General features: G+C 39.6%; 1 protein-coding gene across 2 annotated transcripts; it reads right to left on the bottom strand.

Annotated features, from left to right (window-relative positions):
• Positions 1-259: 259 nt before the first annotated feature.
• MFSD2A (MFSD2 lysolipid transporter A, lysophospholipid) lies at positions 260-19,305 on the bottom strand. 2 transcript variants are annotated; one of them, XM_063455423.1, is made up of 14 exons: positions 19,143-19,305; positions 16,927-17,055; positions 16,682-16,806; positions 10,894-11,017; positions 10,707-10,785; positions 9,813-9,985; positions 8,174-8,264; positions 7,957-8,078; positions 6,842-6,925; positions 5,986-6,069; positions 5,268-5,380; positions 4,991-5,134; positions 4,095-4,262; positions 260-659 (listed from the first exon to the last, which is right to left on the bottom strand). In XM_063455423.1, exons 1-14 carry the CDS (start codon positions 19,206-19,208, stop codon positions 605-607), a joined length of 1,557 nt encoding a protein of 518 aa, XP_063311493.1. In that variant the 5' UTR covers positions 19,209-19,305; the 3' UTR covers positions 260-604. The 2 variants fall into 2 exon arrangements, with proteins under 2 accessions (XP_063311493.1, XP_063311501.1); XM_063455431.1 differs by lacking the exon at positions 260-659 and having other exon boundaries at positions 4,091-4,262.
• Between the last annotated feature and the right edge of the window lie 758 nt (positions 19,306-20,063).

Genomic DNA, 20,063 nt, shown 5'->3' with positions numbered 1-20,063 from the left:
ACTTTGAAATTTTAGTGAACCCTGTATTTGTGTATTATTTAACAAAGGCACATGTACGTGTTTGTGTGCATGCAAATATTATTTGCATTTTGCACAATTCTTTTAATGTGCTACATGCACAAATACAGCTTGTGTATAAACACATACACATGTATTACAAACCAATTTTACATACATACAGCTGGAAGTCAGCATTTAGCAATAATAATAAACAACCATTTGACACAAAACTAGTTTCATTAAAAAAAGAAAAAAAATTAATAATAATAATAAATAAAATAAATGCATTCTCAGAAGTAAACTACACACTGTGTTGACAACTAAGCTCCCCATATCGTGGGAAGAAATTCTCATGTTCAAAACCACTAGAGAAATTTACAGTTACATTAATACAATAGCCCTATGTTAGTTCACCATTCAGTAGAATTGCAGCATTCAGTTTGTGCCAGAAACACATAGCACCAGTGGGAGCACCTCAAGCCCCTGGAGGGATCCTGGTCCCAAATGTACAGTACAGAGAGTTATGGCCAGTACTTAGCCCTTTAAGACAACTGTACTCTCTACAGAGTGTTCTTGTAGACGTTCATTAAGTGCTCAATTGGGGTCATACGTTGCTTGCCAATTCCAAGGAGTCTGAACTTGAATCTTGGTCACTTTCTCTGTGGAACATAAAGAAAAAAAATAGAAGGTGTTGTCAATACAGGTACACCATCCATTAAGGTGTTAATACACCAAATACCAAACTCAAGCAAATCCATAAAAAGGCAAGTGGGGTGGGGTGAGGGAGGAGGGACTGAGAATGTGACATATTGAATATAAACATTAATGTATTTAGTGATGTTAACACCATCACTGTTTTAACAATTACTGCTCAGTTCTAGTTTTGTTACCAATAACTGTATATTACATACAACATTTATAAAAAATATACACTTCTTTGACTCCCCATTCACAAAACTGGCTTCAAGAATAGATTTTTCTTTTCAAGCCAGTTCTGTGAACGGGGAGTTATGATTGGCTGAGATAATCAGCGCACCGTTCTCATATATAAAAGCAACGCTCCTGCCCAGCAGCATTTCACACTTACTGAAAATTCAGAAGTCTTATGCAGCCTGGGGTGAGTTAAGATCAGCGCTGGAGGCAACTTTAGGGTTCAAAAGTTCGAGAAAGGTGTAAGCCCTTGAGGTAAGAGTGTGCATTGGGGCCTCCTGGCACTATAAGAACTTATGATTCAGATCAAGTGGTTATGGTGCCTGCAGTGCTCTTTTAATCTAAGCCCAAAAGAGCCAATGGCTTTCTTAAACACACCAAGTCTATGACTCACGCATGTAACTAATGTAGTGGGCAGCGAGCAAAGGTCTATCCCCACCGCCTTTCTGAGACAGCAGCCGCTCAAGAGTTCCAGCTGTATTACTAACACTATAGTGCAAGCACCTTAGGCCCTCCCCATAGGAAAGCATTGAATGAAAGCTTTCCTATTGTGTTTTCACTGGCACTAAATGTCCTCATGTAGAGGATGAGGACGGCCAGCTTCATTTAGGCAACCTAGAGTCTGGTAACCATGCGGCACTGGCAGATCTTGGGGACCCCACAGAGAAACAACAGTGACTTGTTCTCCCCTACCAGATCTCACTCATCGGTCCTCAGGCACTTTGCCGGCAGGGGAGGAGAGAGGACCCAGGAGCAAAGCTCCTCTGGGTCCTCCTCTCGCGAGCACAGAGCGTTGCCGCGGTTACAAAGGCAATGCTCTGGTTCTCGCAAGAGTTAACTCTAGCCTGAGCTGCAGGGATTCTCCACTCGACCACCAGGGAGAATCTCCCCCCCCCCCCCTCAGCAAAGGTAAGAAGGGAGGGGGGATATAAAACAAAATTTATTTTAATAAAAGTATTTAAAAAAAATAAAGTATATATTTATCTGCCCTCCAACTCCCAATAATTCTCCACAATACACACACACACACACACACACACACACAATGTAGCGGACCTGCCGACAACCTGACTGGTTGCCCTTGCTCAGCGACATCTTGTAGGGAAGGGAATCGGCTATAACACAGAGAGACCCATTTCCCACCCAGTAACCGGACGACACAGCCCTGGGGATACAACACAACTTTATTGGCCATACTCTGCTTTATACTTTTTTCATGCAAGGGGTGGATCTCACACACAATGACAATGTCCCCTCCCAGGGTCCTCCCCCTTCCAGGGGCCTGCACGTGTGACAGGAACTCCAGTCCCTTTGTCCCAAGTTCCTGCCACCTATCCCCAGGGTTTCCCACCTCTGGTGACCAGGGAATCATTAACCCATGAGCCTCTGTACCTGGGAGTCCTAGAGCGGGAAAGTTTCCGCCTCTGACTATCAGCTACAGAAAGCTCGCCAAACCTCTATTGTCCCCAAGAAAGTGTCCCCGCCAATCTCAGGTGACCGACTCCGCTCGTGGGGTCCCTGGGTGAAACCAGGCAAGGGAAGCGTCTCCTTTCAGGACACAAATGTTCCCCCTGGCTGCCCAGGGAAGCACTTATTAATTACTTCCCTTGTGGTTTCACACTTATGTTGCAAGTTGCCAACCTTCTAATGGATTGGCCTGAACCAAACGAGGTGGGAAGCAATCCATGAATGCTCCCCCTAGATGGCGTTTGTCTAACTAACGGGCCGCCACGCGCCGAGGCTTCCCTTGTGGTTTGTGGTTTTGACACCTCGTTACGAGGTGTGAACGTTCTAAGACAACATTCTAAATGAGGTTACGTGGTGGTTCCGTTCAGGAGGCGAACTGAATTTGTTCATATTGGCCTTTCGGAACGGGGAGCAGGTAAAACACAGGAATAGAACACAATAAAGGGGAAAACACGGAAATAACACATAGCATTTCACGAACAGGCAGCGGTCCCATCACACACACACACACACACACACACAACACTGCCCCCCAATACACACACACACTGCACCTCTCACACACAAACTGACTACCAATATACAGAAACCCTCCCTAAATACACACACACACACACTGCCCCCCCCCCACACACACACACTACGCCTCCATACACACACTCACACTGCCCCCATAGAGCTGTAGTAGTTATTGTGCCTGGATTGTTGTGACATGTCGTGATTCTCTTTTATTCCAGAAGTTTGGTCCTTAAGGGGTTAAATAATCTACCAGTGCCCCTCCTGAGATTAGGTTCTGGATCCGCCCCTGCCTTGTGAAAGCACCTCTAGTGGCTGTTTGGTATTCAGCCACTAGAGGCTTAGTGCTGCAATATAAACATTGCAGGATTAAGTGGGACAGAGACATTGCACCCAGACCATTGCAATTGCAGATGACGTGGTCTGGGTGTCTATAGTATTCGTTTGACACTAACCAGTCACTAACTTTGCACAAATTGACCACGACTTTAGTCCTTTCTATTGTATGACTGCCACTGCCTGACTTATTCTGAAAGGTTATGAAGAATATTGCTTATTATGGGAAAATGTTGCAGTGAGGGGATGTGACATATGCAGGTCAAGGGAGGTGGCTTTAGATGCATGGAATGGAGCAGAAAATGGATACCGATAAATAGCAGAAAATGTGGGCTTAATATAGTTAACAAGGAAGACAACATGGCTAATGACTGCTGGTTGGCTATTGCTTTGTACACAGTGATATTAATAAGGATCATTTTTTCTAGTATGTACTTCATCTCTAGTTTCCAAGCTTCCTTACTCTTATCTTTGTTCCCTCTTTGCGCACACCATTTCATATACATGCCTCTTTTCAAACTGTTGTAATCTTTTTGTAACTAAGCTGTAAATTATGGAGAACTGACAAGGTAATTAAAACCAACTAACCAAACTGAACAAATTTTCCAACCTAACTTCTTTCCAAACTGACCATTTTAACCTAGATTTAGCATTTTTCCACCTTTTAATAGTAAATAACATTCTTCCCTATATAGCTCTCAAAAGACCAACCAACCACTATCCCTTCCATATCAGACTCTGGTGATAAATTGATAGATGTTGGGGACTTAACACTTTTCTCTCACCCACTTTTATTTTTCACCATCTTCAAACATTCAATGGTCTTCAAAAACCATTCTACTTACTGGAGTGCCTTCTTGTTTGCTCTCCTCCTCTCTTCATTAATAGGATATAATTTAAAGAGGAAAAGTCCCACGAGTATCAGTAAAAAGGGAACCGCACAAACCAACAGCTTCAGTGTCACGGTCACCTGCTCTGGCTGATCGCAACCTGCAGTCTGGTAGCCAGCAAAGCTAAAAGAATGGAGGTAAAATTTAGCGTTTTTGCAATGGACACACCTTCCAAAATTTCTCTAGAAGCCTTAGAGGGACACTATATTGTCACAAAAACAACTTTAGCTTGATAAAGCAGTTTTTGTGGATAGATCATGCACCTGCAGTCTCACTGCTCAATTCTCTGCCATTTAGAAGAAGTTCAATCACCTTGTTTATGCAGCCCTAAACACACCTTCCTGCATGTGACTTGTACAGCCTTCCTAAACACTTCATGTAAAGAGTTATCTAATGTTTACACTTCCTTTATTGCAAATTACGTATATTTAAATTTAGAATCTCTTATCTCCTGCTTTGTTAATAGCTTGCTAGTCCCTGCAGGTGCTTCCTGTGTGTGATTAAAGTTCAATTTACAGAGCAGGAGATGAAAAACCTTTAAAGGAAGTTACATTTGATTGAAAATGAAACCATTTTGTTTTAATGCAGGCTGTGTAATTCAGGCAGGGGAGGTGTGGTTAGGGTAGCATAAACATAAACAAACAAAGCGATTTAACTCCTAAATGGCAGGGAATTGAGCAGCGAAACTTCAGAGGCATGATCTATACACCAAAAAATAAATAAATATTTTGGTGCCTATAGTGTCCCTTTAACTTGTAATGTACTTTAATCTCTCTTGTTAAGGAACCTTAAAACTTTCCCATCCATCCGTATCCAAACCCATCAAACAATCATTAACCTTTAATACTCACTCTAGGCCAAGTGTGGAGACCCCAAGTGAGATCCCAGATGCGAATTTGGTGAAAAACACATAAAAAGAGAAGAAAATGGCTTCATGGCCTTGGGAATCGGGATTCTTTAGGACAAAATCATCAATAACATCAGGTAACATGGACCTTTGGAGGAAAAGGGGGAATAAAAAGAAATAAATGACTGGATAACCAATTTTAAAATCAGTTTAATAAAGATGTGATATAGAAAAGAGAAATAGGAAGCAGAAGGGGAGAATGATATAAAGATATTACTCACCACGGTAGAAGGAACGCCGACGCCACACTCAGTCCAGCACCCACTGCTACAACGTAGCCAAGGACAAGATTACTCTTCATTAGGACAGCCAGCAGAAGGAAAGGGATACTAGACTGCAAGAAACACACGCACACAATGTAAACATAAAACTCAAAGCAGGGTCTTACATAAACGCCCATTGGGGGAAAAATTTCTAAATTACTCTGTAGCTTTTGCAGTCCAAGCTTGCATTATATTATCCAGAAAACAAAAAAAACAAAAAAAATGGCAGTGTTAGAACATGACATGATCTTGTTGAATTAAGAAGCCATTTCACATGTAAAATAAATGAAAAAACAAAACCAAACAGAATAGTTAATCTGTCAAATATAAAACCCTTGATAGGAATGTAATTCGTTTAAAATACTTCCTTGGGCCATTTGGCACAAAGAACTGCAGGAATCTATATTGAACATATTCATAATCATAGGTGTGGTAAGGATATCATGAGTAACAATAGAAATCTGAGAAGGTGCGGCTTAGGAAGGCGCAGTATGCACCTCAATTTCTGGTGGTGAAAAGGATTCCTCATTCCAATGTATTGATTTACAGATTAACACTTGAGGGCAGCACACAACTACAATGTACCAGATCACTATTATGCCAATGTTCTGCTTACAGTTTCCTTTGCACATAGCACTGCTGGCAGTAGGATTAAATTGCATCTTGATTTACTCACCGAGATCCCAAAATAGACAGCAGTTTTCTTTCCAAAACGGGTCAGAAACCACTGCCAGAATGGAACAGCCAGGGTGGCAGAGAGCTGGGTGGGAAAAAAAAAACAAAAAAAAAAAACTGTTCATCAGAAAAGGGAAAATTACATTAAATTTTGCATAGCACTAACAGGCTTAGTGAGAAATGTAAACTAAAATAGCCAAATTGAACGTATAGCTGACTCACAGAACAGAATTTTATCAATTAATTGGATATTTACACAACTGAGAGTCAATTGTTCTCCAACCTAACGGAGCATGAAATAGAAGGGACTGGACATTCCAAGGTATGGCAGTGTGGGCACACAATAGATTCCAGTAATGCTAACATAACAAAGGCAACTGTGTGTGGACGATATTAACGGTTTATGGTGGGAATCATAAATATCCTCCATAGATAGGCATCCCTCCTGCCCATTTATTTATTTTTACAGATTAAAAGCATAATGAAGCACAACATACATTTCTACAGATTAACAGGTAAGCAGGTCTTCATAGCTCTCCATTAAGCACTGTATGTTTACATGAGCATGAAATCATGGATGTGATTTTATGGTGCGGCAATTAAACCCAAACTCACAAAGCCTCATACCTGTTCATGTGAAAAATATAGAACATATGGTACATGTGTGCATGCTCAAAGCCTAATGAGCATTCAGTGTGCGTCATTTATCTGCCAGACTGACAGTCTGAATTATGGATCCTGACTGTGGGAAGTATAGCATATTTATATAGTCACATGTAAGCCAAGTCAAGATGACCACTGTATAAGTTTCACGAAGCAGTTAAAAGCCCAGCTAGAAATATGGGTCACAGACTCACCATTACAGCCAGCAAGATATTCTGGAAGTCATTGCGGAATCCCAGGGCATATTTCAAGAACAGTGCAAAGTTTCCTTCTACCATCTGTAATATGAAGAATTAGAGCATTTATGAAACGTGTTGGGTAAATCATTTCTGCTGAGAAGAGATAAATAAAACCGCATTCAGATATGGGAACACATGCCAATCAGTATAAACTTTATAAAGAGAGGTGTACATACTGAAATGTATACTGCCACATTAGCAATATCAGTTATGTGCAAATCAGCTGAATGAAACAAGGTCAGGGCCAGGGACAGGCAGCCACCATACCCATTACAGCAGGCTGTAGTTATGATGGTACCAAGACAGTTTATAAATTTAAAGGGACACTATAGGCATCAAAACAACTTTGGCTTAAGGAAGCAGTTTTGGTGTGTAGTTACTGCCCCTGCAGTCTCACTGCTCAATTCTCTGCCATTTAGGAGTTAAATCACTCTGTTTATGCAGCCTTAGCCTCACCTCCTCTGGCTGCGACTGACATAGTCTGCACGAAAAAAATTGTTTTTTATCATATTTTAATTTTTATCATATTTTAACATGTATTCCTAACACTATAGTGCTCAAGTGGCTGTTTAGTTGACCAGCCCCATTTCTGCAGTAAAGGTGATTTTACTCAGCTTTTCTACTACACCGTGCAGGTCATGCCGCGGCTGGCCCTACATTCATGGCTGAAATCAGTCTTGATGATCCAATCCATCCCTTGAAGTTAAAGAAGTGGTATAATTGGCATGCACTGAATATCTTTCCAGTTGAGAGGGTGTAAGTTTCAGTAGCTGGATATAGAATGACTGTGGTAAGACTGAGCTAAACTCAAATCTCCCCAGGCAGCAAATATAATGATAATGAAAAGGTTGTGTGCTTTTTATATCAGAAATTAACCAAATAGTGGCACCAAACTGAGACTGGTTTTTAAATTACATAAAAATCCGTGACAGAGCATTGGTATGGCAAGCCATAGAAAGACATAAATTGATAAACATACAAAGAAACACAAACATGAAAAACTAGTGCATGAATACAGATTCTGCAGACAAAGTCTTTGTACGATTACACTGCAGGTTTAGGAGTCTTACCATGAAGGCCATTGAGGTGAAGAGGAAAGCAGTAACAAGTTTAACGTAAGGTCCATGGCTCATAACCAATTTCAGTCCACGAAAAAAGGAAACTGGCTGGTCATTCAGAAGCTTACTGGAATCTGTAGGAAAAACAGAAGAAAATATGAGCAAACAAACAAACATTAGTATTGAGAATGGAGGATAGAGTGAAAGGTGTCGAAGTGAAGATACTCACCTCTTTTTTCTCGTACTCCCATTGACAGTATGATAGCGCAGAGCACATAAATGCCAGCTATCACTCCAGCAGCAATCATATAAGCATCCCTCTGTAGAAACAGAGATTAGAGATTAGCCAGGTAAGAAGATGGATTGTTTTGAAAGAAAATCAAGACTGAAGAAAAAGATGTCCAAGCAACATGCATAAATGTAATGTGCCCAAAATTTGTAGAATTCCAGAGAATGTAAGCAGCAGCAGAGTATTATAGATATCTATGAACCAGGGAGTACTGTAATCCAGAGCCCCAAATAATAAATATAAACAAATAAAATCACCGTGAGCTATAACAGAAGACACCTTTTGTATAGTCTTAAGATGCATACGTTTCCCAGGACTCCCAAACTTTAGTAAACAACTCGAGAGTATTAAAGATCAGGGCCGTAAAGTTAATCAATTTACTGTCCTATATTTTTGCTTGAAGCTGCTGCATAGGTGGGACCTCAACCTTTAAAGAAAATGCGGCGGCTAAAGATCAGAAAGCTGCTAAGGTGATCTTATGAATAGATTTCTGAGCATGAGCAAGAGGGCCAACAATAGGTTGGAGACAAGAGGAAGGCCAGGGGGGTAGGTCAAAGGACCTGTGTAACACAATGGTGGAGCTTCACAGGGCTAGTATACCAATATACCATCACGTCAATTTAAACATATGGAGACCCTTCAAGCAGCTTCTCAAATTGTTCCTACCTGCCTACACCTTAGATGCAACTTTTATAGCATCAATACAGTGCTGTGTCAGAACAGTGAAAAACAAATACACATAAGCTTGGCTCAAAATCAATATAGAAAGAAATATTAAATGTTTGTCTGGTGTTTCTAAAGTGCAGAGCTCATTACTGCAGTAAATGCATAACCGTCAAATGTTCTATCTGTAAACAGGATCTTAGCTTTCCGGTGTGCTTTCTCCCCACCCAATATTTTATTTATTTTAACAGATTTACACTAACACAAATACCTGGAAATGCTGAAGAAGCAGTTTATTTTATACAGACATCTGCTGCACTCCTCACACCAGTAAATACTACCTTAGCATGGACTTGGGTGAGTGAATACAGAAATGTCACCTACTCAAAAGATGGTCACCTCTCTAACACATCCATGCTCTAATTGGGAGGTGTCACTTTGTTGATTTCTAGGCACTACTGAAGATTTAAAATATAACTGAATTTAATTTTCAGCACAAAAAATAAAATAAATCCAGTTTAAATGTGCCAACACAGTAAATTAAAATATACAGACATTTGAAGATAGACCGTTTTTTCTTAATAAAAAAAACAAACGATTAATAGATTCTGGATATATTTTTCCCAATATCATCAGGATCTTATATGGTGCCTTTATGTGGTTATTCTGTGACAAAATAAATTATATATAAATATATATATATATATATATATATATTCCCCTAAAACCACACAGACTTTTATGCAATATACACGTTGTGTATATTGTGGAGACACACAATTAAACGAAAAGAAAATCATCTTAATTTTAGTAATCTTTGTGTTTTACAGCGTTGTCAGGTTTGTTTGTAACAAAAGTGCATCACATACTAGGACATTTATGGGTAGCAGAAATATAAACCAATGCTTAAACTTACAGTGCCCTTAAGAGAATGGTTGTCGTGGGTGCTGTTAACATCTTCCACAGTTACAGAGGAATTTTCTAATTGGCCCAGGAGTTGGCTTGGTAGGCAATGTGCATCCACTCTCCCCACAATCTGGCCCTGGATGGCAGTACCCAAAACAGTGCCCAAGACCTCCACTGTCATACCTGAGAGAGACAGAATATCCATTATAATTGGGGAACCTCTAGGTGGTGTAATATTGATTGTAGAAATAGAAGGCATGGAGATTATATTCGGTTGCAAAAAAAGTTATCATATTTAAACCATGGCAGGTAAGAAGAGCAGTGGGGCAGAGGATGGGAAGAAGAAATGGGTAACCGGGTAACCACAATATCCTGTTTGTTGTGTCTGAGAAGGATGTGAGTGGCGCAGTCACAATAAATTCTGAGTGTAGTCACAAATAGTAAAACCAGAATAATGACAAACATTCTTAAAAGGAACACTCAGTTAAAAAGGTTGGTTGAAGGAGGGGGGGGGGGAGTTCATTTAAGCGGTCTTATTCACAGCATACAACATTGGCTTTAGCAAAGTCCGAAAAACAAATTGAAACTAAAGTTTTTTTTTAATTGAATTAAATTTCATACTATCAGAATCATCAGACCATACTAATTATGCAACACAGCACAGTTACAATAGATTAAGCAGGCCTGCTTGTTATGCTAGGTTACAGGCCACACATTCCAAAAGGCTTGCCACGATAAATGGAACCTATTGTCACATATTTTTGTTAAGTGGGAAAAAAAATAAAAAAGTGTTAAGAAGTATCGTTAGCTAGAGGTTGTTCATTATTTTGCTTTCCTAAATGGTGAGAGAAGATTTAGAAGGTTGTGACCTATGTACAGAAGGTAAGAGAAGCAATGTACTTACGGTATCCAGTGGCAGAATCCCGGTCGCTCTGCTCTTTACTGATGAACATGGTAAGTGCAGAATATGGAACATGGAAACACTAAGACAAATAGAATGCCAAAGATCAGTGAGTAATATTCTAACTGCATCAGTTTTCTAGCCCATCCCTGCTCCCATTTTATAATGCTACATCCCACCATCTACTCACCGTCACTAGTGTCTGGAAAAAACAGTAAAAGACCAGGTACCACAAGATCTGGCCATTGGCTATGTCAGGCACATACCAAGTGAGGAAGTAAGTGAGCACAGCTAGGGGAGTGGAGAAAATGATCCTGTAAAAAGGAGGAAAGATAAAGAAAAAGTGACGACTAAAGGCGAGTCTTTGAACAGAAGGAGTACTGGTGAACGCATTTAGCAACATTACGGATAGCAGAAAGAATCCTAAAACCAAATAATGAAGACACAATAGGTAAAAACAATATATAAAAAATATGGCTGAACAAAGCTACTTTTGCAATGGTCCTTGCTTACTGACGATCATAAAAAGGGGCAACAAAGAAATAGCATTACATTAATGAACAGTATTGCAATAAAATTCATGTCTATTTAAAAATCAAATCAGGGTATAGAGATACAAACATTAAATAAAACACCTGAACACTGCTTAAAGAGAAACGATCACTGCTCTGAAACTGACACCCCTAAATAGAATACTGAATATTTTTTTCATAAAATGTTTGGTTTTAACTTTATTATGATTAATTTTTCTTCTTTTTTTTTTTGTAAGTTATAACAAATATTTAGCAAATTACAGCACAATCCAGTTCAGACAAAGCAAAGCGAGGGCAAACATTGCAAATGAAGAGAAGAAATCTAAAAAAAAATTCATGTCTCCTGTAGGTATTCTATATTTCTATACTGACTGTCAGGTGCAAAGGACAGAGTTTATAACAATAACTGATTGAGCTAATATTGCAGAAGCAATAGTATGGATTTCTACATTTAAATTTTAATACTTAACACATAAACACATAGTTGTTAGAATAAGTTAGCATAACATTAACCACTACAGTTCACATTTAAATACTCAATGAAAGTAATTGGGGACACAGGTGAATATAGTACAAAAGTTTGTATCTGACAACACACTACAAAAAAATATCCCAGCATTAAATCTGAAAATAGAAGGAAGAATTTTTCTGAAATCCTAGTGATAAAGCTATACATGACAAAGAAGGAAGTATTTCGTATTTCAGCTTATGTACATGGAATATCCAGAGCTGGATGAAAAGAACACTAGAGAGTTAGGAATACAAGTCTGTACTAGTCAGGGTTTAGGTTATGCCACCTTGTTGCCAAAACACTGCTGCTCTCTCGGTGGCAGAGAAAAACCATCTTAGACAATTTAAAGGGACACTATAGGTATCCAGACAACTTCAGCATGTTGAAGTGGTCTGGGTGTAGTGTCCCAGGTCCCTTAACCCTGCAGTTGTAATTATTGCCGTTTTGAATCAGCTGCAATAACTTCATTTGAGGGTTGACTCCACCTCAGGTGGCTAGAGGGACTTCCCAGTTGTTAGGCGACTTTTGGTCTGCAGTAGGGTCTCTAGTGGCTGTCAGTATTCCAGCCTGAATGACAATGGTTTACACTGCATGGCTAAAAACGGGAGGACATGGCACACAAACAAACCACTACGTTGAGAAGAAGTGGTTCTTTACTGTTGCTCTGGGCAGAATGCCAGATTGAGGCAGCGTCCTAGAAACCTGTTCTGTGGTGGCTCAATGTTGTATGTTTAAGGGGGGACACAGACTGTGTGAGAGAAATCTGAAGGCTGTATTGTTGTGTGTGGAGAATTGTTCTTTTGCACTCTCCTGCTCAACTTCTGGCAGGAAGGGGACCAGATTTCCCTGGTGGTCCATTGGAGGACACTCTGAATTGGATCCCTGGTAGGCTGGTGAAGGGTGTGGTAAGGGAGCATTGTGATCTTCACCAATATCCAGTGCAGATAATACTGTCTGCAGCACTATGAATAATTAAGAATATCTGGGGATCATGAGAAAGCTCTTAAAGTGTTCTGTGCAGGCCCCAACTCTGGTTCTTTGAGCAAGAATAGCACAATCTGGACGAGCAATGACCAACATTTGCCTTTCGGCTTTTTAAATACAGTCCAAAAAACTAAGTGAATAAGTATATGAAGGCAAAACGATTACGTCTTTACTGCACCCATAAAGATCAAAGAAAGCGGCTTTTTCTATTTTTGCATGCAAATTAAATCATGCAGGTGCATTTAAGCTTGGTGGTGCTTGTTTTAGTTTATGAATAAAAACTCACACACCCATTAACCCCTAGCCAAATGCCATGTCATGCTAGAATCACAATGATCATCCTATGCTTCGTTCACATCTCTATAAAGACCTACTGTCACTAAAGAACTGAGACATTCTTTTTTGATACAGGATGTTTAATAAAACAATAGAATCATTCCATCCTGAAGGGGTTAATAAACCAACCACTTACAAGTCAGACATCCATCTCTACTATGGTAAGATTTTCTTCATAGACAGAAGAAATAGAATAAAACTTAATCTAGCGCAAAACCCTCAGGGACCAACTTGAAAAAGAGAAAATATTCCCCTGAGAAGAATGCTAAGAACAAGTGACTAATAGTTTAACATGAAATGTCATGCTTCAACACATAACCTCTAAAGGGATCATATGTTTAGGAGTTGTTTCATGACATTTTTGTTTTTGCCTTTCTGAAGGTCTATTCATGATTTGAAACACGTATTTAAAACTCTGTGTGTCAAATGGATAAGGCACATAGAATAGGCAGACTGGGTGGTTAATATTGAAAAAGAAAGTCACAGTAGAAAAGGTGTGATATAATCACATTCCTATTTTACTTCTCCATTTTATAACAATGCAGATTTGTCCATCCACGTATTGTACATATATTGCTGTAAGAAATATTAGCAATGGGCAAAGATATAAAAGAATTACAATTTATATTGCCCTTGAGACTCTTATCAGTTCTGAAAATCAGGCCAAATTATTATTATTTATGTAGCGCCAACAAATTCCGCAGAACTTTACAGCAGGTGGACGAACAGACATGTAGTTGTAACCAGACAAGTTGGACACACAGGAACAGAGGGGTTGAGGGCCCTGGTCAAGGAGCTTACATGCTAGAGGGAGTGGGGTAAAATGACACAAAAAGTTAAGGATAGTATTAGACTAGTGACAGTTACAAGAGAGGAATCAGTCGGGAGCTATCAACAGTTCAATTGATATGATTTTATGAAGAAGTGGGTTTTTAATGATTTTTTTAAGGAGTGGAGACTGGGTGAGCATCTAACGGAGGAGGGAAGGGAGTTCCACAGGAACGGTGCAGCCCTCGAGAAGTCTTGACGGCGAGCATCAGAGTGTTTCCGAAAAGCTGCATTATAATACTTCCTTTCTAGTCTCACCAAGTCATGTTGAAAAAGTCTTTCTAAATATAGATACTGAACCTAGTTTCTACTAAATGAAATCTGCATTTGTTAGTCTTTTAGCTTCGTCAGACACACATGATTCATCTCAGAAACTATTGTCTGCAAAGCCACAAGTGGGGGACTGATTTCCTAGCTAACCAGTTTAGCAAACATGAAACCCTAATGCACTTTTAACATATCATCCCCTAGAGCAGGGGTCCTCAAACTCCGGCCCCCCAGATGTTGCTGAACTACAACTCCCATGATTCTCTGGCTATCTATGTAATTCAAAGAATCATGGGAGTTGTAGTTCAGCAACATCTGGAGGGCCGGAGTTTGAGGATCCCTGCCCTAGAGATTAGATTTGGGGGTTTATTCACAAACCTCATATAGTGTGGATTGAAATAAAATTAGCAAGTTTTAGGCAAAAAATAGCCATCTTTAAAATACTATAATTTTAAAAATTAAAAAAAAAAAAAAAAAACAGCTTATTTAAGGTTTTTTATGTATACAGTTATAATGGGTCGTTTGGAAGGAACATGCAACAAGGGGACACATTTACCCATTTTATAAAATCAAGTATATACACACACTTGCCTATTTTAATCCGCTTACATATTTGACATTGAAATGACAACACCTTTGTATTCTATAACATGAAGGAAAAAGCAAAAAAAGCTCTGCATAAAACCCCACAATACTTGAATATTTTGACATAAATGTCAGCTTGTAGTCACCTCAATATACACACACTACTGTCTGAAGCTGCTTTGACCTCTAGTAACCCAGACTCAGCTGTGGTTTAATGACACACACACAGCTCTGACTGGGTAACCGTTAGACACACCCAGTGCTCTGATTGGCTGTTTTGGTGGTGTGTTGTATAAAATTAGGAAAGGGGAGGCATGCTTTTTTTTTTTTTTTTAAACTACTTCCTCTCCCAGCCTGACAGAGCAGGAGAGTCCACGTCATTTTTAACAAAAGACATCAGTGTTACTTGAGCTTTGCAATATATTTAAAAAAAAAAAAAAGAAACTGTTTAAAATCGCCCTGCATTGTAATCAAAAAACACACATTATACACTAACATCTGCCACACTAGATCTTTAAATATATCAAGAGTATCTTCATTTTAATCTTTAATCCTTCTGACACCTTCAAATTTCAAGACAAAGCCCATCTACAAGTAATACCAAATCTTATGAACCAGCACAAATGACAGATATAATTCGGGATAAAAGAGACAACTTACTATTTATATTGTATTTATTATCCAAAAAGAGGAACGGTCTTATTTCCTTTACCATGTTGAACAGCTCTAACTCTGCCAAATATCCCCTCTCCCTCCCCATTTTGACACATATACTTCTGACTAAAACAAATAGTTACATCAAGCCAAATCATTGAAGGAAATGTTACAAAAGGTTTTCTTGCTCCAGTCAATTTAGCAGATACTGTACCTTTCCTCACCAAAACAGTAGTAGTATAGACTACATTATTCATTCTTGCATAATTTCTATTTAAAACACACTTCAGATATAAGTCTAGCCAATCATGGTTAGTGTTTGTGCTGAGATAATGAACACTCAAAGCATACCTGTATCCTGAATTAACCTCCGTACTTAAGATAAGAGAAAATATACAGTTCAAGCTTCGTACAGTGTTGATACTACTGCCTAGCTTTCGTCCACATCCTATTCCATGTCTGACGTGCCTTTTGTGGACGAATGAGGTTTGTAGCCATATAACTAGTGACCTCCTGAACGCCAGACACCCAGCATAGTTAACGTATTCCCACATACTGACTAAGAAGGGTTAAATATAAAGAAAAATTTGGGGATAAAATTGGCAAAATAAGCAGTGATCTTCTATTGACCTTCAAGTGGATTGCACTACATTTCTACATTTATAACTTGGCCCTAGAATTAATCAGTCAATCATTCTACAAAACTTCCAATGCATTCTTTATACACAGCAACTTTTTGACAGTCCTATGCTGGAATGATTACTTTGCTAGGAATGCGGACCATCAGCCCACCTCACATTTAGCCTCTGCAATTCCATTATCCAGTTCTTGCTCGCTTTAAATACTCCCACTACCCAATATTAGTCAGCACAACCATCTCATTGGTGAGGGGGGGGGGGCAGGGATATTAAAAGTTATATATAATAAACTGAAATAACATCCCAGCAAAACAATATGAAGAGATGTGTGTGTGCGCCGGGGTAGCATGACGACAAAATAAAAGAAATAGAAAAACTAATTAATGGGGAATGGTTCTGGGTGTAAAGTAGTCACCATGGAAACGGATGGGAAGCTCTGGTTCCTACTGAACCCTGCACTTTTAAAACCTTGTTCCAGGTTTGCGCTCTATGTAGAACTCGCTATATACAGTTTACCAACGCCTGCAGTATCACTGATAAAGTGCAGCATTTTTATGATCACAGCAAACGTTCCCAAAATGACACCACAAACTAAACTGTATGCTGCAACCCTCAGAAACATAAACCATTGGTTTAACCTACCATGGCATGAGGCGTCCCATTGCCGTCCATTTGCTTTTACTAACGAAGAATCCAATCAAGGGGTCCGTGATGGCATCCCAAACCCGGCCAGCAAACAGGATGATGGATGCATGGAAAGGCGCCATCTGCAGAAAGGTACAAATAACCGGCCTGAAGAGAGGGAATGACCTGGGAATATGTACAATATGGGGGGAAATAAGGGGCCTGGATGAAAGTGACAGACTTCATTTTGGTTACTACGTTACCTGCACCACGTCAAGTAAGAATATCTGCAGAAAGAATCCCAGTGCAGTGCCAGTGATTTGATAGGGTGCCCCTCCAACAGCGTAGCATATCTTACTGCACACTGAAAGCTTGTGCTTTCCTGACCGACCCTATAAACATAAACAAATATATAAATACTACAAAATAGGAATGAAGAACATGAGCAAAAGATTTGGAGCATATTTTATGTATGGCTGGGTTAGCACCCAAAACTCTCTGGAGCACTTCATATATTGTACCTTTTATTGAAAGGCGAAATTTTAGATGCACACAATTCTATAAAACCACTGTAATGTAACACACTATGCAAGGTTATAGCAGTCAAAGCAATATTTAGAGCAAGTCACATGGGTCGGTGAAGCATGAAGAAGGGGAAAATTCTGAGTGCCAAAGCATGAATAGGAATGTCAAAGGGCCACACTCCCACTGTGCCAAGGCAAAAAGTCAGTACAGCGTGTGCCATGCACACATTCAGCAGATTACAGTGAGCAGGAGGTAAAAGAAACACCAACGCAGGGACATGGACAACTTTAACACCTTAAGGGACAATGACAGTTTATGTTGCGTTCTATACAGATCTTATAAAATTAAATGACCAACTCAAGGAATGACTGCAGTGCTGCAATTGAAAAATAAGCAGGACATTCCATGCTGGCACAAGGTAGATTGGTAACTAACAGGAAGGATGGCAAAAGCAGAACATTTGGTCTTTTAGGGGTTAAACATGCGGTCTTATGTATGCATGTGCACTGAAAGTACAATACACTAATTGATGGAATATCAGGATGGCTACATCTAAAAATTACACGGAATTTCCAAAGAATAGAGTTTCCAAACCGGGAAATATACCCAAATACGTATGCACGGTGTACGTGGTTTTTAAAAGTCATGACATGACTTATATTTACTAAGGTGTGACAGATTAGGAAGCATTTCCTCCAGTGAAAGAATTGGCTTTACATACTCAGTTATTCTATGAAAATTTACTGAAAACTCTAAAGTCTTGCCCTTACTTTAGTGCATAACCCTGGTATAACACACATGGTGGAGATCTCCCATATCAATGCCTTTTTAAGCTTTAATATTTAAACACACATTGGTATATCGTGATGTCAATGCTCAAATTATGTAAGATATTCAAAGTCACGAGATATTTTGATTGTGGAATAATTAACGTTAATTTTTTCCAAAGACGACAGTAGATCTCCACCGGGTGGAAACTATGACCACATGTTCTGACTTATTACAAGGAAGTTCACATGAAGGATTTAGGAGAACTGTTAGTGGATTGTTTATAAAGAGGGCACAAAATATAATGTGTACGCAAAAATGGGCATACAAAAACATTGCACCCTACAGTGTGTGCGTAATTAGTGTATAAATCTGTCACAGGACATGGAAATTGAATCATGAGGAGATGAGGGAATCAATGACATACAGTATTAGGACACATCCTGCTGGCTCCTGGTGTAGCAAGCAGAAAAAAAAAAGAAAAAAAAAAAGTCACAGGAAAGAACACAATGAGTTTGACAAAGCAACCTTAACTTAATACTACACTGACTTTGAAAGAGAACTTGAACTACCTGACACTGAAACACACCCATACATAGATAGCTCTTCTGGACACAGGTGATTGCTTACCTGGGCACTCCAAATTCCCTGAACTATATTCCCCAAGAGGCTCTGCCAGCATTTATGATAAATATATTTCACATATGTCTTTGATGTCAAAATAGCTAAACTGTCACTATATTTCAGTTTAAGAATTTTTCCAGATATGCCAATTTGGTCTAAATTTTGCCATTCGGATTTTCAGTCGCTGCCATTCAGAGTTTAGTAAATAAACCCTATAGTACAGCGCTACGGAATTTGCTGGCGCTTTTTAAAATAATCACTCACGAATATCAACATACATTTCACTACACACAAACATGTCAAAAACCCATAATATTTACACAGTACACACACGTTCCATGTATGGCAGTGCAATGATACATGATTAATGTGTAAAACGGGCATACAGAACGCCTCCACGGTCTATCAGCACAGAGAACATGATGTGCAGACAGAAGGCACACTGACATCCTATCATGAGTATACTGTGCGTGCACTTGGTCTCAATGAATGATCCAATGATAATTCTGATAATTAGTGCTAGTATGCACAGGGTGAGTTAGAGGAAGGTTATAGAGCTGACCTTGCTCGGTTCCTGGTTTGGGTCCAGTAGCCCGGTACTCGAGGCTTTCTCAGACTGATTCTCCATCTCCCCGGCTCTCAGAGCACACCGTCAGTCAGTACTGCAGTCTGTATGTATGAGAGATGTGCCGGTAGGGGTGTGCGCTCTGTATCCACGTATCAGCCCCCCCTCCTCTGGCCTCCAACTCTCACAATGAATGAATGGGACCCGCCTCCTTAAAGGGGAATTAGCACATCAAATGAATGAGAGATTCCCCTGCTTGCCCGGGGCGGGAGCTAGACGTGCTGTGAGTGCACTGCACTGGGTCACTATTTGTTAATGATCAGTTCCAGCCCCTTATTTTGATAACATCTACCCATCCCCGGACACCGTCTGTCTCTCTACCCTTTCCAAGGAATTCCCTGACAGTGTGTGGGTTATTGAGAGTATGCCCCTTTCAAACAACGCTGCAGTGCCAGAGGGGTGAACAAAAGCGCTTCTTCATCACTGAATGTAATAAAAAAAAAAAAAAAATGGAAAAGAAAACATAAAATACAGCAGAACTTGAGGCGCGTCTAAAAAGGTATTAAAACATAGGCAGTGGTCCTGCTGGTGGCATCGTGTAATAATATGTAATGTTAATACCTTTTTTTTTTCTCCATGTACATTTCTCAGAACCAGACAGGGAGTTATGTTATTGATAAACCTATAGGCAGAAAGGGCCACAACCCCAAAATATGCAAAGGGTGTGCCCAGTGGGTGCGCCTCTATCTGCACATGGCTTTAGTTTCTTTTTTGGCACGTTGTGTGTGGGGGGAAGGAGGAGGGGGGTGACGCCCCATTTTTATTTTTTCTTCATTAGTTTTTTTTCTTCCTTCTTATCATTCCCAGTAGTTCGTGTTAGAATACTAGAATTCTATAAGGTTCTAATTACTAAAGTTC

The sequence above is a fragment of the Pelobates fuscus genome, chromosome 1 (assembly GCF_036172605.1).
Source record: "Pelobates fuscus isolate aPelFus1 chromosome 1, aPelFus1.pri, whole genome shotgun sequence".
In the NCBI taxonomy this organism is placed as follows: Eukaryota; Metazoa; Chordata; class Amphibia; order Anura; family Pelobatidae; genus Pelobates; species Pelobates fuscus.
Note: the sequence above shows the minus strand (reverse complement) of the source record. Positions and strands in the feature narration are given on the sequence as shown.

Bases quoted from the DNA above. Each gene is read 5' to 3' on its own strand.
- MFSD2A (XM_063455423.1), bottom strand. From the start codon at position 19,208: ATGGAGAATCAGTCTGAGAAAGCCTCGAGTACCGGGCTACTGGACCCA. The intron at 8,079-8,173 runs GTGAGTATCTTC...TTTTTCCTACAG, and splicing joins GGGAGTACGAGAAAAAAGAG to ATTCCAGTAAGCTTCTGAAT. The intron at 4,263-4,990 runs GTGAGTATTAAA...CCATTCTTTTAG, and splicing joins GTCTCCACACTTGGCCTAGA to CTTTGCTGGCTACCAGACTG.